General features: G+C 41.2%; 1 protein-coding gene and 1 pseudogene across 1 annotated transcript in view; one reads left to right on the top strand and one right to left on the bottom strand.

Moving 5' to 3' along the window:
- On the top strand, nt 1-26,429 carry LOC129735553 (endoplasmic reticulum-Golgi intermediate compartment protein 3-like; annotated as a pseudogene).
- The window catches only part of SLC9A3 (solute carrier family 9 member A3), a 53,057-nt gene continuing 42,839 nt past the window's right edge, over nt 16,212-26,429 (bottom strand). The window contains exons 11-16 of the mRNA XM_014282061.3: nt 23,162-23,277; nt 22,419-22,548; nt 21,712-21,888; nt 21,059-21,134; nt 19,249-19,362; nt 16,212-17,980 (exon numbers count right to left, since the gene is read on the bottom strand). Coding sequence (XP_014137536.1) covers nt 17,733-17,980; nt 19,249-19,362; nt 21,059-21,134; nt 21,712-21,888; nt 22,419-22,548; nt 23,162-23,277 — 861 coding nt within the window. The 3' untranslated portion in view covers nt 16,212-17,732. The remainder of the gene's footprint in view (nt 17,981-19,248; nt 19,363-21,058; nt 21,135-21,711; nt 21,889-22,418; nt 22,549-23,161; nt 23,278-26,429) is intronic.

Below are 26,429 nucleotides of genomic sequence, written 5' to 3'. Positions count from 1 at the left end.
CCTGGGTTCATCTGGAATTGTACGTTGACAAATCAAGGGGAGCTAAACTGAAGGTCACTCTAGATGTTACTTTTCCACGTATGCCTTGGGCTTGTGAGTCGGACTGCTGACCACAGAGGGGTAACTTCTGTACTTGCCAAGGGCCCACAGGCTCTGTGTGCCCGCTGCTTCCGAGTGCTGCGCTGCTGCTTGGGAAGCAGACAGGGCGGAATTGGTGGTGCCTCGTGGTTACACAGCCAGGCCTGCTGGGCACTTAAACCAGCACGTCCAGTCGGGCAGTATTATTTTTCTACATTGTAAATGAGCCTGAGGTATAAACCCACTTACATTTCTGTATGGTGGTGTACTTTGTCAGAGAGCTCAGTCGCACTGACAGAGCTGGCACAGAGTTCCTTTGGGACTCCAGATTTGACTGTCTTGTTGAAAGGCTCGAGAGCCTGCTTTGGAAGTCACTTGACAAGGCACAGCTTTGCCGTGATTTGGGTACTTGAATTCTGACTGTAATGCCAATACCACGTGTTAGCCTTTCTCCAGCAGTTATAAAAGCAGAATGAGCATTAAGAATCTGATTACCTTTTAACTAAATGCAAAACAAAGTTGCGGGATGAAGTGACTGGAAGTCCTTCAAGTCTGACTGGGTATTATTGCCATGCATCTTATCTGCCTGTCTACCGATCGTTCCTGCCTCTTGTTCTGTTGTGGTAATTCCTTTGGGTAATGCGTTAGGCTCTAGATGTAGTGCATCTTGACTTCCTCCTGACCCCCTGAGATGTTATCAGTCTTTGCCTTCCTCACATTTCACAGGGTGTGGGAAAGCCAGAGAGACTGGAAGCCTCTGCTGTTGTGTGCACAGAAGCTGTCAGCCTTCTAAAAGAGCATGTAGCCAGCAAGCGCATCGTGGTGCTTCGGTACCAAGCTGATGCCACAGGCCTCAATCTTTTTTTTGTGAAAAGGGATCACAAGGAAATGTGCTGATGTTGAAGGGGGAAAGGTGGTGGGGGAAGAGGTAGGAGGCAGCTTTCAACCAATTTTAGGCTTAACTCCTGTGTTCCCGAGAATGTTTCCGGGCTTTGAGGGCTTTGCTTTTGGCTTTTTGCCTTATTAAGCGTGTCTACCTTTCAGGGTAATGCTTTCTTGGAAGTTGGAAATGGTCCTTCTGGGACACCAAACCAAACCCCGTACCTGGGAAGGCCATTTAGCGTGCTGCACCTTGTGTTTTATTCCCTGTCGGTCACTTGGCCCTAGTCGTACACACTCTTCCGGTTTGGTAAGTTCTTACCCTGCTGGCTGAAAGATTCTGTCTTTTCACTTCCTCTGCTTGCCACAGGCCATAACAAATGTGTGTTCCTAGACCGCTTTCCTTGCTCACTGCTTTCAGATTTGAATGTCGATGCCATGGATGTAACAGGAGAGCAGCAGCAGGATGTAGAGCACAAGCTGTTTAAACAACACTTGGATAAAGCCGCCAACCATGTGACTCCAGAAGCCAAGAGATACGGTAAGATGCTATTCTGCCATTCTTGGATGGATCCTCTCATAGCCTTTCCATCACCATATGCCTGCTATGATATTCATGGGAACAAGGGACGGCTGAATTCACAGCGTTTTAAACACCACAAACTCTTGAAGAGTTTATAGGACACAAATCTATTACACTGGCAGATCAGGCAAGCTTCTCTCTGTGTGTGTATATATATATTATACTCAGTAATTTTGCGAGGCAAGTCTTTGCCTGGTCCCTCTGAAATTGGGACAAGGACTCATTGATGCATTTCAGGAGCAAAGCTGCTGAGTGAACAGGCTTTTCCTACTAGAAATCAAGCAGCTGCTCTGGCAAAACTTGACTTTGGTTGCATCTTTAAATCCTAGGAGGCTGACAAATGGGACGAGCTGGTTAGAGGAAAGAGCCTCTCTCCAGGGAAGGCTCCACTGACTTGACCCTTAAGCCTAAACTTGCATCTTACTACATTTGCTTTGTGTGTGCTAATGCATACCTGATTAATAGATTTCAGTTGATTTATCAGTTACAAGTTGGAGTAAGTGGTCCTTGGCTACATAAACCTCTCCTCTGTGTTTTTTTACATGTTATGACTTACTGTTGTACTTCAATACAAACTGGGAACGATTCTGGTAGTGTTGCAATGTAATGGTAATACTGTCCTGACTTTGTCTTTCTAAAATGTGAGGTCCTTATTATCTGTTCTGGAAGATAGTTCATGCCAATACACAGAACTACACTAAATTTGCTGATTCGTTGTAACTCAGATTTAACTTTTCTGTTCTTAAAAGCTTAAAGGCTAAACTAAGCCAAGAGCTGAACAATGGCTAGGTACAAGAGCTTCTCCTGTTGTCACAGAAGTGTGGTGATAGCGTTCTTACTGTTGCGTCACTTAGCAGCCTTTCTGTATTCAGAGGCTGTGGCATGACAAATGTAATGTCTGGGGTCAAACCCTGCTTTTCTGTATCTAATTCTCTGTTAACACATCTAGGCCTCCTGCCTTACTTGTGTTGACGGCCTCCACTGGGATTACTCTGTCTGAACCGATTACTCTCGTTCCTTATATTATCAACAGAGAGGAAGAGAAACTTGGAGGGAGCAAACAGTCTCATCCAGGAGCGGCATTTTGAAAGCAATCAAATTGTATTGCATGCAGCAAGCAATTTCTTCTGCTGTCTGGAAAAATTACATGGCTAGTTTGATTCCCACCACACGTGTGGCAAGTTAGATTGGAAGAGTACACCCATTTTTGTGAAACTCTATGATTATCAGTTTCTGTTAGTAACGCTTGATTTTCAGTCAGTTATTTAAATGGCAACTATAGCAGTATTGACTGGTAAAGGAAAAATGCACGCAGACGTGGTTACCGCTGGGCTTGCTTTAGTCACGACTCAGAGCTGGGCCACCACCCCAGTGAGTGGCAGAGAACCAAGGGATACAGCACAGCTTACATATGCTTATCAGATCATTAGCCAATGTCTGAAGTTTTTAGGAGTTTCCTTTGGTCCTATCGGTTCTGTGAATCCATCACCTGACTCTGTTCCAGTTGATTCACCTGCTCGGTTCCAGTCTCTGCCTCGGTTCCAAGCTCCTCCTTGGATTGTGATCTTCTTTCTGTCCGCTTTAACTCACACGCTCCTTCAAGCGCGCTTAGTCTTTGAACGAGCAGTTCCTATTCACATACACCAATTTTTTCTATAAACACCTATGTTCCTGAGAGCACCTGTGTGCACAAACTGATCATCTGTTTCTTCTCTGTTCTCCCACTGATTAACTGGACTGGGTTTTAAACCAGCCTTGGATTAGGGCTACGCTAGGGACGAGGCCTGGTTCTGCCACTTAGCTGCTTCAGCACTTTAAATTTCTTAGTTAAAAATACATTTTCTTTAATGTTAACCTTAAATTTAGTAAAGCATACCTAAATATTATTGAGTAGTATGTGGAGGCTTTTCCTGATCATAGTTACATTGAAATAGTTAATAGCTTAATGATTTCTATGGTAGGTTGCATTCTGTGCTGAGATGTCATCTCATTAATTTCCATTGGATGGCGATAGAGAATTGAATTTTTTTATTATTATTTTTATTTACTGTTTCCTTCCTTTTAACATGGACTGAGTTTTCCAGCGTCATGTGGAATACCTGTATGCATATCTGCATGCAAGTAGAGGACCATGTTAACAGCAGGAAACTTTGCATGTGGGGTTTTATGTACTGCAGTTTCTTTATAGTATCTAAGCTGTGTGCAGTACCTCTGGGTGTTCTGTGAGACAACTTGACAGGCAGCTACTGATTACATTCAGAAAGCTGTTACTAGTTGCTGTATCTTGAAAGACTCCATGTGTTGTACAGGTGTTCTTCAAATGGCAGGAATCATGGCTTTGACAAAGCATAGGAATTATTAAGCTGCTTCTTCCTGACATTTTAGTGTAATTGCAGGATCCAAACCTATACTGGTTGAATTCTTAATTGTACTCTTGACTTGTTTGAATGTTGTAAGCTGTAGAAAGTAAAAGCCTCATACGGTGGTTTAAGAATGGGTATATTTTCCTAAAAGTTTTTATTTGCTTGATCATAACTACCATAAAGAAGTGAGGTTAACGATTGATTTTCATGCATATTTCATACTTTCTAATTAAAATATCTTTTTTTTTCTGTGGCTAATACAGATGTCTTTAATACTCACTTCTGTCCACCTGTTATACTTCCTAATCTCAACAAAGAAGGTCCCGATAATATTTTGTCCCCTCAGCAGTGTCTCACTTATCACCTGCCTCAGCCTTAGTTATCCAAGAAGCCACCTTTTTGAGGCTCGTAAGGGGGTAGTGTGGTGATACCTAGACAGTGAGCCTTAGAGGGCTTTTGTAATCTAGCAGACTTGGTCCTGTCCTTCAGGATTTGTGAGTGAAACAGCCTGGTTTTAAAGGGCCTCTTCTAATAAGAACCCATGTTTCTGAAAATTTTAGACATGCAGCTCCTTGGCTCACTTATTCCGAACTCCAAAGTTTACAGACCTTTCGTATTTGTTTTGGTTTTTGGGAAAACAAAAGTCCTGTTTGACTTTTTTGGAGGCATGTCTTGCCCTTTGGCAGGTTTCAGCTGTTGCCAGCTCTCATCTCTGTTATGAGTCCCTCTGCAGCCTTCTGCATTTAAGAACATAAAACTCTATGAGTTTGTGCCCCAGCTGTACTGTGGCTGCACATTCAACACACAGGTGGCACAGACACTTGCAGAATTGTAAAATCATGACAAAGATAGAAATTCCTTGGAGATTTCTAGTAAGCCAGTGGTTAATGCGTGTGCATTGTCAGCATCGTTGTACTGGAGAACTGAGTGTCAGTTTTCCGCTTGGGAGATTCCCACTGTGATCTAGTTTCACAGCAATGTATAACTGTGTTCCCTACATATCTTGGGACAGGATTATGTGCTATGCGCTGCTGTCTGCTATTTAAAATGTTGTTTGTATCGGTTGCAATTTGCTGTTTGGGTCTGCTTTAGACAAAGTTTTAACAAAGCCTTTGCGCAAGTAACATCTGATCAGTGCTCCAGCAAGGCTTACAGGTGGCTGGTTCTTTCTGTGGAGGGTGTTCTTCAGATGACAAATGCTACTCTGCTTGTTGATCTTACTTTGCAGCTCAACAGGCTCTGTGCATTCTTTTAGGTGAGCTTCGGGTGCAGGATGTGAAGATTCTGATAAAAAAATAATTTCCTTCATGTGTAGAACAGTTTCTGTGTGTAGAGCAGAAGTACAAGATAGTGTTTCTAGACGTGCCTCGTCACTTTGAATCCTCTTTTGTCTTAGAACTGCGGAAAGAAGAAGAAAAGATGCTTGATCCAAATGCTTTGGATGCTGATAGCTGTGAAAGCTGTTACGGGGCAGAGTCAGAGGACATTCGGTAACCTTTACATCTTCTTAGTGCTTGAATCAGTACAGTTAATGTGGCATACATGTTGGAGGGTTTTTTCCAAAATGTCTATGAAGGTCCGTGCAGTGAAATCCTCTTGGGCACCTGTTCAGAGAATGGTGAGAGCTGTTGTGTTTTAGTATGCCTGTGCTGCACTCATGATTGTTAAGAGCGTGCACAGTTAGGTTGTCTGTTTTGTCTGCGTGCCTGTTTAAGGGCAGTAGAACAAAGATTGTATCTTAGCAAACAGAACCTTTTCTGGGATTACTTGGTGTCCAGAGTGGAGCTGTGTAAATTATTTCACTGTTCTGTGAGCTGTCTCGGAATAAAACCCGGTTATGGCTTTGCCTTCTCGCTTCTGCTGCAGGCTTTGCATCCTTATGGGAGCAAAGACCAGACACCTATCACTCACACAAATGACGGGTGTCATTCGGTGTTTCTCATTGCTTCTACCTGCAAACTTGTGTAAGAATGGATTCGTGATAGTCCACAGGTTCTGGATTATCCTTTGCTATTATTGTCTCTGTAGTAACTTAGTTTGTCACATCTGTCAAGTTGCATCCTTCCCCAGAGATGTTTCCATCTTGAGGGATTCACGATTCCAGCCTTCAACTTTTTTTGTCCAGCACAACATGGAACAGAGACAGACAATTGTTTTTTCTGGTGAGCGAGATGTTGTCCAGAGGTAGAAGAGCAATGAAGAAAGTTTGCCATTAACCTTGCCTCCAATGTTGGCAGTCTTTCCCTAAAAACAGAGGAAGGGAGGAATAAAAACAGGTAGATGCTTTGTTCACATGGGGAAGTTCCAAGCTGCTCAGAACTGTGGGAGACTTCCCACAGAAACAAATGTCATTTCTGCAGCAAATTTATTTGCTGAGAATGGACTTGGCTGTCTGAATGGACAACTAAAGCCCTCTTCAGAATTAAGCGCTGCATTAAAACAGCTTGCATCCTTGTGCCAGAATCTCAAAAAGTATGTCAGGAAGCTCAGGCTCCTTCAGGAGCATTACACCACCTTTCAGTGTCCAGTTCCTGGAGTTTGCTTCGTTGATTTGTTGAAATAAAATCCACCGGGGATTTGAGTCCTGAGCTGGAGTGTCTCTTTATCACTGTAAAGATGATAAGATGATGATTGTGCTCTTGCAGGTGCTGCAATACTTGTGACTATGTCAGAGAAGCATACAGGTGACGAGGCTGGACCTTCGAGAACCCGGATAGCATAGAGCAGTGCAAGAGGGAAGGATTTAGCCAGAAAATGCAAGAGCAGAAGAACAAGGGCTGCTGAGTGTACAGTTTCCTGGATGTCAACAAGGTGAGAGATGGGTTTTGCCGTGACCCTGTTGCATGGTGTTGATGAGCGTCAGAAGGCACAGTTGGGGCATTCTGCTCTTTTTTTTTCCAACTTTAAGTGTTCACAGGACTGTAATAATCCCTGGGCTCAGCAAGGTACTTGTGCCTGTAAGAGGGGTTCAGTAGGAGGGTCAGGAAAAGGGTGGGAAGGGGCTAATTCTCTGTTTCAGGAGGTGGGTTGGCTGGAGAAGCTTAGCTTTTTCTACCATCTAGCTAGTGAGTCTTTTTACTGAGGTTTCTAGAGGGGGAGAGGCAGCTTCTTTGAGGTTAGGTTGTCCCACCTGCCCTTCTAGTCTGAAAACAGAGACCACCGGTGGGTGCTGGAGATAACAGTAAGCAACAGCTTGTCAGCAGAGTTGCTGGAGGGAGTGAAGTGTTCCCTTCTTTAGAAAACCAATGGAAGCAAGACTATTGGAGTTGTCAAGGTTGAAGATGCTTAAAGAGATGTTTTTTGCAACTGGTGTATGAAAATGTAAAGATACACCAGATGACTATGTAACTACCCTGTCATTTGGCAGGTTACCAAGCTCAAAACACTTGGTTGTGCAGGTTATGTACCCAAGTACATTCTAGCAGTCAGGCCCAGGCTAATTTTTTTTTTTTACTTCTTTATTTCAAAATCTGGAGGGTTTTTTACATCTTTGTGTACTATTCCTGGAGACAACATCCTTTATTTCTGAAAAAAACCCAAAACCAAATACACCCCACCCTTTTGCTCATGAAGCCAGACATCGTGTTTTGAGCGTCATCATGGGTGCTGAACCATTACAGGACCCTTTGCCACAAAGTGTGGTGAGCAGGAAAGATTCAAAGGGGAGTGCTGTGGGTAGCGAGGGTCCAAGGGTGGGTGTCACTAGGGAAATTTCTGGGGGCCCTTGTTAGGCACTTGGACTTTCGCACATCTCCATTCTCATCACGTCCACAGTTAACATATGCGATAGGTTTGCACAGACATTCAAAGGTGTAATGTAGCATGTGAGCTTGATGCATTGAAATCTTCCAGGGGAGGGTGTGTATGATTGCTACAAGTGTCATGGAGGACTGGCATCTAATATCCATATCCTTTTCATATTCAGGGTTAAAATTTTAATAACCTTTGTCTTTTGGGGGATTTTGGAGTGTGCGTGTTTTTGTGGGGGTTTTTTCGGTGGTAGGTTTAGTGCTTTATTTTTGAACACAGCTTGTTTTCATGGATGCATACATAGGACCACTCTTGTTTATTGTATTAAGGGTTTTCTTACCCTGCCTGCTCACCCTCCCAGTTACTTTCTCCACTCAGTTTCTGTGATACCTTGTGATACCTTTTGATATTTCCTACAGCAGCAGTTAGTTCCCTCCCAGTAGACTTGATTTCTTCTTCTTCCCATTTTTATGTCCACTAAAATACTCTGCATAAAACAGTTACTGTCAACATTGGTATGTGATTATGGCTTTCCACATGACTGCCTGTGAGGAAGAGGGGAAATGCATATCCTTTGGGACAATATTTGCTGGTATTGTCACCCATGACAATGAGTTGCTTATTGTCTATCTTATTTAAACAAAAATTTGAAAATCCAACCACCAGTATGACTGCTTTGTTTATATAGATTCAGGCCTTTTAATGAAAGATTACTGTCTCCTGCAGGTAGCTGGAAATTTCCACTTTGCACCGGCAAAAAGTTTCCAACAGTCCCATGTACATGGTAAAGTATTTTCTTTTCCTGCTTATTGTGACCTTGAGCTTCCAAGTGTTTCTGACCATTTCCTTTGAACATCTTTGCATTGCTATCTGTGGTAACAGCAGCACTACTTCAAGGTGGGGGGGGCATTGGTGAAATTTTGTTGAGAGGTTTAGAACTATTGGGAACGAATAGAAAAGTGTTTTCTGAAGGTGCTGCCACATGGCTGTGGGAGAACATGGAGGAGAATGTGTCTTGGCAGTCTCTCAGCCTCACTTGTTCTACAAAACTTTGCTGCCCTGCTGTAAAACAACCTCAGGTACGGTGTTCGGTCCAGGACCTGAATATCGGTATCTCTGGAAGGGATATTTTGGAGAATAGCTCTTGAGAATTTCAAGGCAATTCAGAACTTTCAGAGTAAAATTTCAGTTGTGAAGGACTTTGACTTCCTCAAGTGTGTATATATAAACACACAGTGGCCGGAATGACAGTGGTGGCTTACAGAATCACGGAATGGTTTGTGTCAGAAGGGACCTTTAAAGGCCCCCTAGTCCAGCCCCCCTGCAGGAAGCAGGGGCATCTTCAACTAGATCAGGCTGCTTACCGCCCTGTCCAACCTGACCTTGAATGTTCCCTGGCACGGGGCATCTGCCACGTCTCTGGGCAACTTCTACCAGTGTTTCACCACCCACCCTCACCATAAAAAATTTCTTCTATTTAGTCTGAATCTACCCTCTTTCAGTTTAAAACCACTAAGCCTTGTCCTATTGCTGCAGGCCCCACTAAAATGTTTGTCCCCCTTTCTTATAAGCCCCCTTTAAGTACTGAAAGGCCACAATAAGGTCTCCCCAGAGCCTCTTCTCCAGGCTGCACAACCCCAATTCTCTCAGCCTGTCTTAGGAAAAGTGTTCCAACCCTCTCATCATTTCTGTGGCTCTCCTGTGGACCTGCTCCAACAAGTCCATGTCTTTCCCTCACCAAGCACTCCGGAGCCGGATGCAGTACTCCAGGTGGGTCTCACGGGGTCAGAGGGCAGAATCGCTTACCTTGACATGCTGGTCATGCTTTCGTTGGATGCAGCCCAGGATATGGTCAGCTTTCTGCCCTACGAGCACAGGTTGCTGGCTCATGTCCATTTTTTGACCCGCTGTTACCCCCGAGTCCCTCTCTGCAGGCCCGCTGTTACTCCCTTCATGGCGGATGCGCAGTAGCGTTACTGGCAACCTAAGGGCAGCGCATGCGCAGAACTGGCCTGACGCCTTCGCGTAGGGGGCTCGAGCCCCGCATGCGCAGAAGCGGCCCAGCGCAGAGGCATGCAGCTTTGAGGCCTGCAAGGGCAGAACCGTGTCGTTGCCAAGCGAGAGGGAATTGAAACCGTAGAGGGGGGCAGCCGCTCCGCAGCCCCGCGGTCTCCAGGTTGTGGGGCTTCTCGCTAGGGGCGGGGCTGTTGCAGCAGCGAGCACCCGCAGGCTGCGTTTGTCCCAGGGCTGCAGCAGCGCTGCAGTTCGGTACTCCCGTGCGGAGCGAGCGCTGGCAGCGTGCTCGGGGGACGGCAGCGGCGGCTCCTTACCGGAGGCAGCAGCAGGCGCCGCGGCACCACCCCGCAGGCCAGCGCGGGATCGCGATGCCGGTACTAACGGCCAGCAGTGCCGAGGGGGGAGGCGCCACTGCGCATGCGCCCGCCAGGGCTGCAGTACCGACTTTCATTCATCGGGCGGCGGCAGCAGCGAACGCCGCTCTGCGCATGGCAGAGTTTGCCGTCTGAGATGCTTTATACATAAGACGCTATGTATCATCCATCATGTATGTGAAGTTTAAATAATGGTGTAATGATAGTATCTATGTGTCGACAAAATATGGACACCTGTTCTAAGGATGGAAATACTGGTTTATAAGGTCCATGGGAATTCTGTCATGGACTGCAGCAAGGCTAAAACAACAGAAAAGTGTCACGCTTGTCAGAGACTCATCTTCAGCAGCTTCTGTTGCTGCTTTTAATTATTTTCATTTTATAAATGTCATGAATATCCTAGTTTCAGCTGGGATAGAGTTAATTTTCTTCTTAGTAGCTGGTGCACTGCTGTGCTTTGGATTTGGTGTGAGACCACTGTTGATAGCACACTGATGGCTTTGGTTGTTGCTGGGTGATGTTTATACTAAGTCAAGGACTTTTCGGTTCCTTGGGCCCTGCCAGCCAGAGGGCTGGGGGGGCACAGGACACTGGGAGAGTGCACAGCCAGGACTGGTGACCCAAGCTAGCCAAAGAGGTATTCCATACCATATGATATCATGCTGAGTATATAAACTGGGGGAAGAAGAAGGAAAGGGGGGTTACGGCATTTGTCTTCCCGAGTAACCCTTACATGTGATGGAGCCTGGCTTTCCTGGGGATGGCCTAACACCTGCCTGCCCATGGTATGTGGTGAATGAATTCCTTGCTTTGCTTTACTTGCGTGCGTGGCTTTTGCTTTACCTATTAAATTGTTCTTATCTCAACCCTTGAGTTTTACATCCCTTTCCATTTTTTCCCCCATCCCTCTGGGTGGGGGGAGTGAGTGAGCAGCTGTGTGGTGCTTGGTTGCTGGCCAGGGTTAAACCACGACTATGAATTATCAGCCACACACTATTATCCTTTTTTTAACCCTGATCTGGGAGCAGGAATACAAACTTCTCAGAAGTCTTGTATGCACAGTCTTCTCTAAATGTACTAAATAAATGATTTTCTAAATCATTTGCCAAAGCAGTGCGATTCCACGAAAGTGATACAATTTATTGCCAAACTTCTCATTATGATATACTATTAAAACATTTCTATAAAGACAAATTAGCAGAACAACTTGACTTGTTTAAAAATATATGCAGTAAGTTGACACTTTTTGGAAAGTACACACATAAATCTCCAAACAACAGCACTCCAAAGAGTGACAATTTAAGGCACGTGATTATTTTGCAACCTTTGTTACGTAAATCTCTGGCTAGACCATATATTTGTAAAATATAATTTCATATATTTCAATAACTAGCTTCACATCTCAGAGAGACAGAATTCATCCAAATGCAGGCAACACTTCTTTTTTTTTTAACATTGCTAGGTCATAGTGCAGCATAATAAACATTGTTTAAAAGAACCTTATCCACAGAGCAAAACATATAAAAGAGATGTCAAATATTTCTGCATTTCATCCTTTTACAACAAGGTAGGCCATAGTTACTGGCTCAATAAACAGCAACTGTGGAATTCCCAACTTGCCTTTCTTTGACAGAGCACGTCAGCAAATTTAGAGACAAGTTTTCAGCCAGGGAAGCAAGACCTGCGCTGGCCTAACCAGAGGCGAACCAATTTACTAACAGATCATGCTAATCTAATTCACATGCCAAAAAAGAAGCTGATGCATACAGTCAGATCCTCAGCAGCTCTAGATCTATGTTGCTGTGATGGAAATTAGTGGTGCTTGATTAAAGTGCACTGAAGAAGCAATCAAATATTTGCACACCCACAGGACACATACTAAAATGTGGAAGTACACAGGGAGTGGGTGAGTGAGATAGATGATGAACTCTTATAACCTGCTTTTTGTATATGTAGACATTTGGAGCCATTGCCTTGGAAATAAATAAGGAATTATAAACCATTATATTCCAGCTAAGATGATACATACATCTATGTTGTCAATATAGAAACTGGGGACATGAAGCTTTCTTTTTAGCACATTTCAAATTGAGAAACTGTGCAAAACAAACCCTTGCTGTAAAAGCAATTATACTAGAAAACATCTTCCAGAGGCATTAAAGTCTCAGAAATTATGCAGGCAGTTCCAGGGAAAGGTCTCTGCTATCAGAATTGTCCATTTTGTCCTTCATCTGTTCAGCTAGGATCACACAACAAGACAATGCCTGGAGGCCTTTGAAAGTAAATGGGGAGTTAAGCCCTTTGTCTTTCCATCTCTTCCATTGTTAAAGATGGCATCATGTTCCCCTCTCTTTCATGAAACTACAGCCAACAGCCCTCTCAAAAGCATACCGGATCCTGCTGATTTTACACTGAGACCGCTGTATTTGTAAACACTGTGGTGTCTATTGATCCTCTCTTGTTTAGCATGAAAGCATACAAGAACATTAAAGTCTTATATCCTGTGATTTTCAACTTTACATACTCTTATGTGTGCAACACTTATCTGGTGAAAACTCCCATCTGCTGATGATGATTTACAAATGTTTTCTTGAGGTAGCCTGTACACGAATAGATTAGGAATGTTCTAACAAGCATGCAGAAAACACAGCCCACAGTGCGGTTCATCTTCTCACTGCAACACAGCAATAACCTCTGTACAACAGCAATAAGGAATGAAAGTTTATTTCAAAGCCAACACCTGATGAGCATCTTGCCAACTTTGGTCTTGGTACTTCAGCATTATGCTGTGAGACTGCAGGTTCGATTTTGGCACATTGCACTTCACCTGTGCTAATATTTGGGATCAGTCATGGTCCTGTTATATATCTGTGCCAATAACTAAAATACTTGTTCCAATTATAATATCTGGAACAGCATTAACATGCTCTACTTCACCAAAATAGTATGTTCATATGTACTCAGTTCACAGAAAGATGTATTTACATTATTGAATTATAAAATTAGCATCCCTACTGGTGACAGCCTTACCTCTCATGACGTTCTTCAACAAGACCAGCTCTGGGTGATGAAGCCTTCCAGTTAGGGACATTGGTTTGAGTCAGTGCCCAAGGTGACTGCAAACAGGCAGCTGCTTGTGGGTTGACATCGAAAGAACTAGTACTTTGAATCTAGTCTCTAAAGGCATATGTTATGTATCTATCTAGGTCTGTATATGACATTTGCCATCACATCTCTGCAATTTCTACTAGCCTAACAGGCAGTTTTAGCAAAGAGGAGAAAGATAGGGAAAAGGTGTAGGCACAAATTTTCACACATCGCTCCACTTTTTTTGGGTGTCTGAGTAAATCTCAAATTCGACACCTGACACAGAATCACCTAGAACCTGGGTAGGTAGAGTGAAAACAACCTGTAATTCCTATAGGTAAAGGAAAATTTAGCAAAGAAAGCCTCTGTTGTATCCAGTCGTAAGCAATTCAGATACCTCCCTGAAGCTGGCTTAGCTCATTTATATATGGTTTACACCGATATCTGACAGAAATAAGGTATACATCAGGATCACAGAAGCAGGTAAGCACTCATCTTCTATTGCTGTCACAGAACCTTTGCAACTTATACCACTGAAGATTTCAACCCAAAATTGCAGGACTGGAATCATCCAAGGCAAAATAGAGATAGGTCGGAGGAGTATATGCTGGGATGTAGTGTTACACATCCATGAGAGGTCTCAGCATTTTCACTTTTATTTAGTCTTCATCTGAGTTGGCTTTCTCTGATGTCTCCAGCTGTCTTCAAGGTGATGCAGATCAGATTCATATGCATATGCCATAGGCATCTAGTGCAATCAACTACTATCATTTAACAGAAAACCGGAGACAAAAAAATTAACGAAGTTCCTGACACAAACAGGTATATATATATACATACACAGTAGCCAAACTACCTCTGTACAATACTCTGAACCATCAACATCCTGAGTCATTGTGGCACTTAAACCATCTGGCAAAACATGGGACAGCATCTGAGGGACCATTATCCTGATCAGCTATTGAAAGTGATACATAAATTAACCAGATAATCCAACAGAGTATTTGGAAGGTGTCTTCCAAAGCAGCAGTAAAAATGACAGATATTTACACTTCTGAGTGAGGCTAGATGAAATAGAGCAGCTTGATTAAGAATATGAAATGAGTTGTTTGTGACCACACAAACTAAAATTCTGAGCTAATTGCAGATGTTCTTTCATTCCAGTGCTACTGAGCAAAGGAAATGAAGGTGAACAAAGGCAGGCCTTCCCGGAGTCCTTGACTAAATTTCAAGATGCCAGGACTTTCCTCTCCCTGGAAAGTTTTCCACCGAGTCAATATCCCACTCAGTGACACAAATATTCAAGAGCAGGAAAATATTTTTCTTTAGCTTGCACTTACAAAAGGCACTAATCCACTTCAATCAGAGTAGACTTAGCAGGCAAGAGGCTAACCATTGGCTTCTCCTGCATTAATTTCATGTATCATGAAATACTGAGTTCCATTACTGAAGCAGCAAATGCAGCCTATTTCTTTAAATGCATTTATGGCATAATTAAACCATTTCCATGTAGAAAACTCCAAGGATTTACCATTTGAAAAGATTCTTGGTTTATCCCTCCAAAAATAATAATGATTTTTTGTAACAGTCTACATGAAAAAATAGCAAGGAGGCATAATTCACCTTTACTGTGCACCTTTCATTAAGAATGAGAACTTAAAAATGTAAGTGCAGCAGAAAAGCTCCAGTTTTTCTGACATCATGGGATCCCACTCCCTTTCTATCTGAAACATCCTAGAACAGATCCCATGAACCAATAGGTTGCTCTCTAATTTTATAGAAGCCCTTTATTCAAATTATCCTCTCTCGTCTTCTCCTTTCAGGTAAGTCCTGGTTCACAACTGTGTTTCCTCTTGCTCCAGAGAATGTGGAGGGACATGGCAGGATGCTGGAAGAGATGCTAGTTTCTGAAGCTTAGGGTGTTGCAGAGGTTTCGGCCTGTGAAAAGAACGTCGGCTTTGTACACGTCTGGCTGCAGCAGATCTGTAATTTCCTTGCACATCAAGCAACATTTTCTTCTCTTGGGGCTCCTTCATATAAGAGTCTTCCAGCCCTTCAAACATAAGTAGAGAATTCTCTTCTTGTGAATTCTCTGACTTGTAGCTAACTTCAGAACAATACCCTGAGTTTACTGTTTCTTTGTTATTCGCATCTGTATCTGCCTCCCAGAAGAGATCAGGTACATTTGGGTCACAAGAAGCTATATACTCAGAGACAGGAGAAAGAGATATATTCCCTCTGTTTTCCAATGAAGAATAGTTTTGTGTCCAAGGCATCTGAAGGCAAGATGGGAAGAAGTGCAGGGGGGTCACTGAAACACTTTCATTTTGGTTTAGCTGGTCATCTGAAGAGGAGTATTCGGTCATTTCAGCATCATGGTCCATATCACCTAGAAAGCATGATCAAATGAAAACATTGGTAATACACACTTTCTGTACTAGCAGGCTGGCCTTGCTTGTGGCTATTTTTATGAAAGCCTTAGGAAAGTGAGTGGTTTAAGATGGCTTTTTTTGCTGGGGAACTGTACCCTCCCCCAGTTTCTCTCCTGGACAACCCAAAGTGAGTTTATTAAATTCCTTATCGTTGCTGTGTATGAGGCAAAACTTAGTTCAGTGCTTGTGATGAACAACTGCCTGTTTCAGGTATTTAGGAGACGGAGTCATCAGCTGGACCATTTGTCTTGAAACATTTAACCCTGATGCTCAGCAAGGAAATCTTAGAGAAACTTTTGAAAGAAACTGTGCTTTTTCAATCAAGTAGCAGAGGGTATCACCAGGGAGTCAATTTCTTAATGACCAGAACCTATGATCAGTTTTCTGTGCACTTCAGACTGTGTAGAGAAACTTCACATTCCCACCCTTGGGTTCCAGTTTGCATTGCTTTTTAAAAAACTTTCAATTGAAATCTCAGTGTCATTCTCTATCAGGAGATTTTTGTTAAGGAGAAAATTCAGAGAGTAATCAAGGTCTAAGCTTATTAGCTTGGGAGATCTAACTTCCCAAAACACTTCCTAAGAAACACAGCAGTCAAAAACCAGTGAGTTTGATGTATCAAAGATACCTGCACAAGAACTTATAGATAGCAGTTCCTAATAATAAAATCAATTATAAATAAGTAAATAGAATAGAGGAAAAGAAGAAAGGTTAACAATAAAATGTTCAGCAAGTCACATGCCAATATTTTATAGCAATGTTCTCCGGCGGGAAAAAAAAAGTGAATAGAATTTTAATGTGGATAAGTGTCAAGGAGAAGTTTTCCTTTTGGAATGCTGCTCATTGTTCAAGTCTTTAATCAGGACATCGGAATTTATCAATGCACAGAGGATACTAGGTCATAAATTTGTGATCATGAATTCCACAAAAGTGAATTCATGATGAAACTGACTTGCATTTCATTGCATGATCCCTGCAGGGCCCTATGTTCCCTTCAGTCATGATGTCTGAATTGTGACCTGACCCACCTCATTTACAGCACTCACTATGTTGATTGTGGAAGTGAAGGCTGCTTTTCAGTGTATGGAAAACTTCCACAAAGCAAGAATTAAAGGGCAACTAGGATATTAATTTAAGCCCAGAGTCAATTTAATTTTAAGCCTCTAGCAACAAGTTATTTATTGCATCAGAAAGCTAAGCATTTCTCAGGTTTCAAAATAAGGTATGGAGTAAGATAAACTCACAGTTTAAGGATAAAGCTCTAACCAAAACTGGAATTCTGCTTCTCCACAGACTGGCTGTTATGTAATTATCTCTACCTGTGCAAGCGAACTCTGATGCATTCTAGTAAACATGCTTCATTCTTAAACTCCTTCTTATGTAATTTAGTGATGACATCAACAGTGTCATTGAGTACTTATGCTGCAGCAGTGGGACCATTTTACCTTCCTGGGCATTGGATAAATAACCTGGAGAAATGTTCAGAACTGACTCAAGGCTTCTTAGCAACAGGGTCAAAAATTATATTTTAAGCATGCTAAGAATGAGACACTCAGCCCAGCTCATTGCTGGTTTAGCCCCACCGCTTCTGTTGTAGGTCTGAAGGCTATAGAGTCCAATGGGTTAACTGACTCATCTGAGCTCTATGGGCAAACCATATCCCTTGGTATTAGCAACTAGATTGTCCTTCTGGGGCTTCAGACCACTTTGCTTACATATGCATGCAGTAGCAACAACATTACTTGGAAAGACTGTTTAGGGGGGTTGAATCACAATTACCTGATTCCTGTTAGGGAATTCAGATACCAATTTTATCATCTAGAACTGCCTAACCAAGAAACCTGGAGCCTCTTGAAAATGGATGCACAATATTCTGATATTTGGAATATTATTTTCTTGGCATTTAAAGTATTCAAGCCAAAACAAAGCAGGACCCTCATCTGCTGTAAAAATAGCAAGGCATTGGACCTCAGATAGTTGGACAGCTCTTCTACAGAAAGAAAATAGAAATATGTTTGTTATTCAAGCTGGAGGAAAACAGAAGATACTTAGTTGTAGGAAGGAATCAAGAAGGAAAGAGAAGAAAACCCTCAGAAAAGTAAGTTTACTTGTCAGCAGTCAGGGCTGATAAGAAGGCTGATTGAAAAGAAAGGTGGTATCTTTTAAAATATTACATCTGTGTTGATTCTGGGAGAAAAGATCTGGGTCGGTCCTCTGGGCCATCTGCTAGCAGGAAGGAATCTATTGATTTATTGCTGAGCCGGAATGGAGCAAGCCGTCTGAAGTTGTTTGGAGAATATGGGATCTGCACTCGGGCCCTTTGTGATGGTACCACAGTATCTTCACTAGACAACCATGGTGAGAACTTCATGTAGATGCTTTGATCGTCATCAGCTGAAAATACTGGGTTGTCAATTCCTAAAAAAAAGGTCATGAGTGAACAAATACAATTAATCAAAAAAAATTCTTGGTAATAAGATGCTTTGTAAAAGGAGAATGGCTATAGCGGGGAAAAAATAGGCCAGTACATGCCAGTATAGATGTGACTAGGCCAGCACACAGACCATTATACACACACAAGTTGCTCTTTCTACCTTGGTTATAGCTAGTCCTTTTGGATTTCTGTTAAAGAGAAAAATTGTATATTATAATCAATATGCAGTTATTTTTGGGATATCTGGAGATAAAAAAATAAGAACAATAAAAGAAGAAATCGTCCAGAAAATCTGAAGGAAAATGAAGCACAATATAAAATAACTGCAGAAAATTTAATTCAAACCCATAAAAAAGAAAAAAATAGATGGAAAACTACTGCAAATGCGTAATCCACACAACTCCGTAAAGGAACAAGATGTGTGTGAAGGAGCTAAAGCAGGCCACAGAATGGTCAAAAGTAAGTTACCAGAGCCTGTATAGATATCAAGTTTGTAGTGTTTGAACAGAAAAAGAAATTTTAAAAATTAGTCTAGGTCTGCATCTTGCCATCCGCTTACTTCTAGAACAATTTCCTGATGCCTTTATACATTCTCAAAGACAATTTTTAATGGGACCGTGAAAAGGCTGTATCAGCACGTCTGCCAAAAGAGTACAGGCACCAGTGGTTTTCCTCACTGCATGCCCTGTGTTACATAAGGAGTGTACAGTGGTATGCTGAAAATTTGCATACAAAAGTGCTAAAGAGAAATACTAAATTTTAAAACTTTATAAATCATGTCACATTATTTCCGTTGTATATAATGATACACTTTCAGTCTGCTATTTTGGAGGAGCCTTTCAGGGATGGAAATCAAGTCCAATGAATGCTCCAGGAATGCTGCAAATCTGCCTTTTTCAGTGATTTCTGTGAGCTTGCAAGGATCTGAGGGAGTTACAAATTTAAGAGAAGGAATCCTGCCTGAAAGAAGAAGCATGAAATTTGTCACAACAAAGTGCTTCAAATGCAAGTACAAGGTTTAGGTAGTCATGCTGACAGCTTCTACCAGTAGCAAATCTGATGCTCTCCGTATCTCCAGATATCCAAATCTTTCTATCTGTTAATATAAGTATTAAGCAAATATATTTTCTAATAGAACACACCAAATCAAAACAAAACAAAAAATACAGGCTAAATCAGCAACATTTCTAGTATTATTTTTAATAATTGAAAAAAAAACCACACCCACATTGTAGGTAATTAGTATTTTTACCAGTGGGAGTATCTGTGAAATTTTGCTTCGTCACATCAGCCAGGAAATCGACTCCTTTGCCTAGATGCAAAGTTTCGTAATCGTTATTTTCTTCTGATTCAGAGAACTCCAAATCTGGAACAAGAAAGACAGTCCCAATCTGGTTAGAGATTAGTATTAGTTCTGACAGAAAATATTTTCATGCTGGTTTGATGCTGACATAGTTATCAAAGGAACCATCTAACAACCATCTACATAAAGGCAAAATTTAATCAGTCATTGTAGCACTGAAATGTGAACATGAACATATGTAGAGTTCAAGCTTAGGTACCAATTACGTCAAGAAACTCAGCACAGGCTGCCGGCTTGCATTATTATGTGGTGCTGTGACAGAGAGAGATTCTCACTCTGGCTAAGACAGAATGATCTGCTTTCCTGGGACTGAAGCAAAGCAGCCTATGGCATGGCACCTCTGCTGCTGCTGCTGTGTTTCGTGTCTTAAATGGTCTTGGGTTCACAAATGTTGTCCTGTTGCAATGACCAGTCACTACATTTTCATCATTTGACAGAGTCAGCATTGGTATCCTGACTGATTTCAAACCTGGTGAGGTCATTGCTACTTCTACTGCAGTAGAATCAGTTTTACAACAGCTGCTAAACCACTCATTAAGACTGTCTTCCAGTGAAGCTTTTCTTTTAAGTGCAGGGTGACATCTATACACAGTGTTAAGAAGACAGCATTAAATGGTCTACTTATAAGCATTTAGAAAGCTCTTCCCATGTAAAAAAGGTTCCAGAATATTATTCAGCCAGCCTGTATTGCTCCTGTGTCAAGGAAAGTTATTGTTCCGAACATGATGTTCAAATAGATGTTCAAAGAACATATCTAAGAAAAATATCTTTGCTTGGAGATACTGAGAAAAAGATTAATCCCTCTCTACTTCAGTTCTCTCTGAGATCAAAGGGTTGCATGCATACACAGGGGAAAGAAAGAAAGAAGTTAGTTCAGTGGCTTTTAAACCACATTTCAGTTTTTAAGTGACACTATTTTATAACTACCTTACATACATATTAGCACCTATCACATCTTGGTGTGACTGAAACAGATGCCAAAAGATGGCCAAAACATAAGATGAAAGAATTTGGGGCTGTACATGCAAAGCCAGCTTTTGCTAGGGATGCTCGCTAGGCCTGTCAGCTCCAAAGAATATTTTCAAGGCTGACCTGTGTGTTAGATTTGTGCGTGAATGGTGAACGGGTGCTGAAACTGGCCTCTGACTATGTTCCTTTCAAAGCTACACTCGCCTTGAGTTCTAATGCACATGCCTAACATCAGCTCTGATTCAGACTCTGGTCCAGACCCTTCTAAACAAATAGACATTAACTCAGATCAGAATGTCCTCTCAACTACTGAATTTTATGTGGCATGGCATCCTCAGCAGACATATCCTGCTGTGATGAAAAAGAAAAATGTTAGCAAAAGTTGCTCTTTGCAGCTTATCCAAAAGGAAGATGAAAATTCATCTATGCTATAGCCACTGCATTGTTTTGTTTTAAAAATTTAAATAGGATCTTTTAAAAATTTAAGTAAACAGTCCAATTAAAATTTGGTTTGTCATCCAGCTGCCTAGAAAAACAACTTCTAAATAACCAAGACACTGCATTTAGGCACTGATCAGATCCCTACTCTGAATTCTGAATTACAACTAGAAGTTCCTTTTTCAATACCAGCTTCACTGTTGAGTATTAACAAAATTTTTCAGTGATGCTTTATTGACAACATAGCTGGTAAAATGCAGCTAATGAAACTGGTCTAAGAGGGTTTTTTTACCTTTTTCCTTCAAAGTAAAATCTTGTACTGGATTTTCTGAAGGTATTTTTCCATTTGGTATGACACTGCTGTTTCGCTGAAAGAAAACAAATGAAGTTACCAAAACCAGTATCACCATCAGATTGCAATGGCAGTGACATACTTTGAAATGATACGTTCAGCAATCTAACCCTGCAATCTGTTGTAATCTTTGCTTGAGACTCAATATGGATGTCATTAGTTTCCCCCCTACACTCATACTCACTACAGGAAGAGCAAGGAACTTTGGCTGTTTGGATGCTGTACGTTCCCTCTTAGTTTCATGCAAATTTTGTGGAATGCTCTATGCTATGGTGCTACCCTGCTACATCTACCCTGCAGTGTCTCCCCAGGGTGTTGTAGCATGGCTCAAGGTCTGTTGTTTTTCAAGTGATCAAAGATCTCTTACCCAGAAGAAGGGTCCCAAAGCACAGAGAAAAGCAGCACATGAGAAGATGCCCCTTGACTTATCTCATAGTTTATAATCTATTCTTGCTTAGGCCTTTAGGTTCATAAAGTTCTATAGGGCAGAGATAAATGCAGGACATCGGACCCTTCAGAGTCCTCCCTGCCCTCCCTACCCCTTAGTTTGTATAATAGGTGGCTACATCTGGGTCCTTGTTAAAGAATTTTACCCTTTTTTGGCCCCGGTCTCGCTTGTGGATTTTATTGAGCTTCTTGGAATGGTTTATTCCTAGTTTGGTACTCTTGAAAGATTCTAAGCGCTTCCTCATTGTTCTATGGAAAATCTCCTTGTCTTGTTTCTCATCTTCACTGTGCATGATCTCATGTCGACTGTACAGGTGTTTGTGCTGTGGCCAGGAAGGGAAGACAATATTCATTTATTTAGAAATACAGCTGGAAGCCCTGAATCAATGCATTCAATCAGTGTCATGCAAATGTAAACAACTTCATAAAAAAATGAACCAAAGGCTAGTCTGAAGGCATTAATGAGACTCCTATTCTTCTTTCTTTTTCTTCACCATGAAACAGGTGTATGTCCAGGAATTTTAAGTATGTAAGAGTGACTTTCATTCAAAGTAAGCCTCTCCCTGTAAGTGTCTGAATCACTTCAGCTGACACTCTCCATTTATTCCTGCTTCAGAACCTATACTGGACCCAGTTCTGCATTCCACTGCTGCCAGTGAAATCACAGGCACTAGTTCTGTTAAAGAGGTATGTTCCTAAATGAGAAAAAACATAGACAAAGAGCCTGTCCTCCTCAAGGGAGCGGATTTTGCAGATGGGTTCTTTCCTTTCAAGTCTCTCTCCCAAGTTCTGGTTCCTAAGGTCTCCTAGTTTTAGACTGAAAAACAGTCCCATGCTAGCCTCCTGCTCTCACCTCCTGCCTGGGTTTATACAGGTACTGTTGTAGGGTGTGATGAGCAACTGTGTCTTCTGTGTCCCGAATACTTTTCCTCCTCTGCTCTAAAGCTTGCATGTCAAGGCAAACTGGTCCAGCTTTTTCTCTCCTGAAGAAGAAGACAATATTCAAACAGCACTTTTAAAAATCAGTAATTGCTGAAGAGAAAGAAAAAACAGGAAAATGGGGAACAAGAGAGAGAAATGAAGATGAATTTTAAAAAAACAAGGAAAGGTCAAAATCAGCTAAACTGAGTGAGCAAGTATCTAATGGGAAATGTGAAAAGATTATTGGTTTTAGTCTTTCAGGTGAGCGTAGCATTAATTTCTCAGTTTACATGATACACAATCTGTTTGGCAAAAGAATCATGAAAGGGTTAAGGAAGGAGAAATTTGGGGGTTTTTCCTTGCCTTTCTCCTGACTTTTTCTGAAGCAGACAGGGAATGACATCTAGCCCTGGTTATAGCAGTCAGTGAACAAAAGGTGTATGAAACAAGTCTAACGTGAACAGCTGCTTTGTCCTACCACCCTTTACTGCAAAAATTTTTATGTAAAATGCAACTATGTGTATGTATGCCCATTTTATGCGAGAGAAAAGATTAACTGAAGATAAAAAAGTAGTGAATGAAGCCCCCATAATTTTCATTTTTCAAAATTTGTAACACCGTTTCCATTTCCTCACATGCAACATAAACCTTCCCCAGTCAGTCCACATTACTTACAGTAAGTAAGAAACAGAGCTTTCCACAGTACTTGGGCGTGGGGTGCTGAAATCCACATTTACCATGTTGTCCGTACTTGGCGAACGTATAAATGCCAAGGAACCCCTACGTTCTCCCTGGCCACAGAAAGGAACAAGACATATTACAGGTGTGAACACCCAGGGTGATATGCATAGCAGAAAATGTGGATAATTTGTGAGGCTGCTGTATGCAAATGGCACAAGAAGCAGAGGAGAAGTTGCATTTCATTAATGAATACAAACCCCTTTTTTATTTTATGGTTTCTTTACAGAGTGACTATGCCAGTGAACAAAGGTAAGGGAAAAGCCGTTTCACACCTGTAAAATGATTTTGAGGAGGCGAGTGACGACTTGGGCCTCGGCATGTTTGCAACTTACATCCTTGCATTTTTGCACCCCAACTCTTTTCTCTTCACAGACCCTTTCAGGGATTTTACTTTGTAACGCATTGCAGACCAAGCACATCGGGATGTTTGTGCAGGTTTTTATGACTCTACACACCACTGTGCTCACAGTAGTGTTTTCAAGGACACAATGTTTTAGTTCTCTGGTCTCTGCCAAACTGGAAGCAGCAAATGTTAGCTGCTGGCAGAAGTCTACGAGACCATTTGAAAGAGGTTATGGCATGAAGAGGTGAGATTTGCTTTCAGTTCTAAAACCAGTGTCACAGTAGGGAGCTGCTGGAGAAGCTCAGGTTTATGTCTTCACAGTTTTCCCTGCTGCTTGCATGATCTGTTCAGGGAGAGGTGGCTGTCAAGTGATGTCGTGGTTACATGGGCTGAACCCATCTATGATTTCGAACCTCAGCAGAGAGAGATCACATACCAGGTCTCTACATTTTAAACTGAAATTAAAAATACACTAAGGAAAACCATCCCCCTTGCAAAATAAAGAGATTTTATCTACATTTTTCAAATTTTAATTGTACTGCATCCACTTTACTTTTTATGTCCATAAAGCAAATCCAACAAATGTTTCCTTTTGCTGTGGTAAGCCACATACATGTTGCAGTAGCACATGCTGTATCAGATCAGTGGCATTAAGGAGCACACTCTGGCCTCTGTAGGCAGAAAACTTCAGAGAAAAAGAAGTAAATTCTAGGTCAGCATCATTCTGTGTGTTTTCTTAAGTGCATCTGACTTTCTTTTCAAATCAAGTTTAATATTTCATACATACATCATGCCGCATCATCAGTGGAGAATTTTAGCCAGAAGTTATGAACTGTATTTTAAGTTGTTTTTATTCACTTGTTCTGGATTATTTTAATTTTGCCTGGCTTAGGCTTTCTCCTATCAACTGCAAGGAATTTATTTAGGTTCAGACTGAACTCTCTCAAGCTCTGGTTTATTGTACAGATGCAGCATAACAGCAGAGCTGAAAAAATAAACACTTTTCAAATGCCTCAGTTTCGCAGGTGGTAAGAGAGTGAGTAGTGGCTGGGGGAGGCAGATCCTCCTCCTGGAAGAAATGGCTTAAATTTCAATGTCAGCTTGTAATTCACATATATCTAGCTCAAAGATACATCTCAGAAGTGAAGGAAAGGTTGTTAAAACAGTGTATCACTGAAGCAAATATTAATGTGAGAAAGGTGGAATGACTTCAGCATTCACAACTCATGAATAATCAGGCATATTAACATAACTAATTTCCACTGGAATAAAGCATGTTGCAATTTTTAGAACCCGAAGAACCTTTTGTAGAACCTGGAGAACGTTTAATTTCTGATCTGTTATCAGATCAGTAGACATTTGCCAATAGAATTTTTTCTGCAAGACACAATATACACAATAGAATTTTTACTAGGGTAGCAAGTCAGTTTCCTTGTGTTATGAATTGTACTACAGTATAATGAAAAAGGTAACTCCTGAAATATTAATAATCTAAATTAATCTGACATTACTATATGGGATTCAAGACATTATTGGATAAACATTCTGGGGCTAAATCTGCGTGGCTTAGTGATCTGTAGAGCCCTTTGCATCCGTTAAAGAGAAAAAGAATACTGTAATGAATCTACTGAACAGATTCAGCAGCGAATCTGAGCATGAGTCTCATGCTCATTAACTTCAAAGTCACTTCTTCCTCTGAGGTGTGACCCAGAAAGCACTAGGAGAAAGAAAATTAGTTCCTGAGCTCAAATGGTCTGAAAACCGAGTGGATAATTTACAAAATCTCAAAAGGAAGTATTTGCTTATCTTGTGAACCACTCCCCATTTTTCACATTAACACCACTTCTGAATTTCATTTTATTTTCTGAATTTGATCTTTGAAATTCCATGTTTCACTGTACTAAGTCAGCCTGGCTGTAGCTCATCTTCAAAAAAAGAAAAGAAATTATTGTTAGTAGCAGTATCAATTGTAGTAATAGTGTTTATTTTAATTAACAAAAACTGGTATACCACCTAGCTGTGAAAATTAGTTCAGTTGGAGATTACGGGCATAGATAAGATTATCACTTCAAAGATCACTGTTTAAACTATTCCATTTAAAACTATCCTCTGTACTATAAGAACACTGCACATTTGTTGAGATTTGAACTAAGGTGGCCAGTTTCATATTGAAGAAGATTGGGAATTCTTATACTATTTGTTAACATTGCTCCAGTCTGGGAGCTGTACTCCTGCAGAAGCCCAGTAACTTTCTCCTATTCTGTAACTTTAAACATTTCTCCTGTTGCAAGTCTTAAGTTTCTCTGACTTCACAATTCTGTGATTGTGTTTGATATCTGCAGTACCTCATTTTAACCCTAATTTTTGAAGTGTAGGTGTTATGATTCCATTGAATTGAAGTTACTCTTCCCGATTTTTTTCTGTAACTGTGATCTGGCAGAATGAAATTATAGCAGTCCACTGCTTTGGCCATATATCCCCAGCATTTGGAAGGCAGCTTCTTCAAATCAGATTTGTCATCACATAGAACCACTGTTCTGCCAGAGCCAGACTCTGTTAACACATTTAGAAAGACAGTAGTTTGCTTGATCCCTTTGGAATTACAGTATTTTTTCATGCCACAAATATAGAAACAAAGTTATTTAGTAAAATCCAACAGAAAAGAACATAAGTACAATATACTCATATTTGGGGATCAGACATAATACTGAGAACTACAGCCACTCAAACGTGATATTGAGCCTCAAAACACATTTAGGGAAAAAAAGCAGAGCAGAAATGAAAATAGTTTTCTTTTAGACATCTCCTGTGATATAGCAAATTTAGGTTACATTTTAAATTAAAAAAAAAAACCAAACA

The sequence above is a fragment of the Falco cherrug genome, chromosome 3, assembly GCF_023634085.1.
Source record: "Falco cherrug isolate bFalChe1 chromosome 3, bFalChe1.pri, whole genome shotgun sequence".
In the NCBI taxonomy this organism is placed as follows: domain Eukaryota; kingdom Metazoa; phylum Chordata; class Aves; order Falconiformes; family Falconidae; genus Falco; species Falco cherrug.
This window is presented reverse-complemented; position numbering and strand designations above follow the sequence as displayed.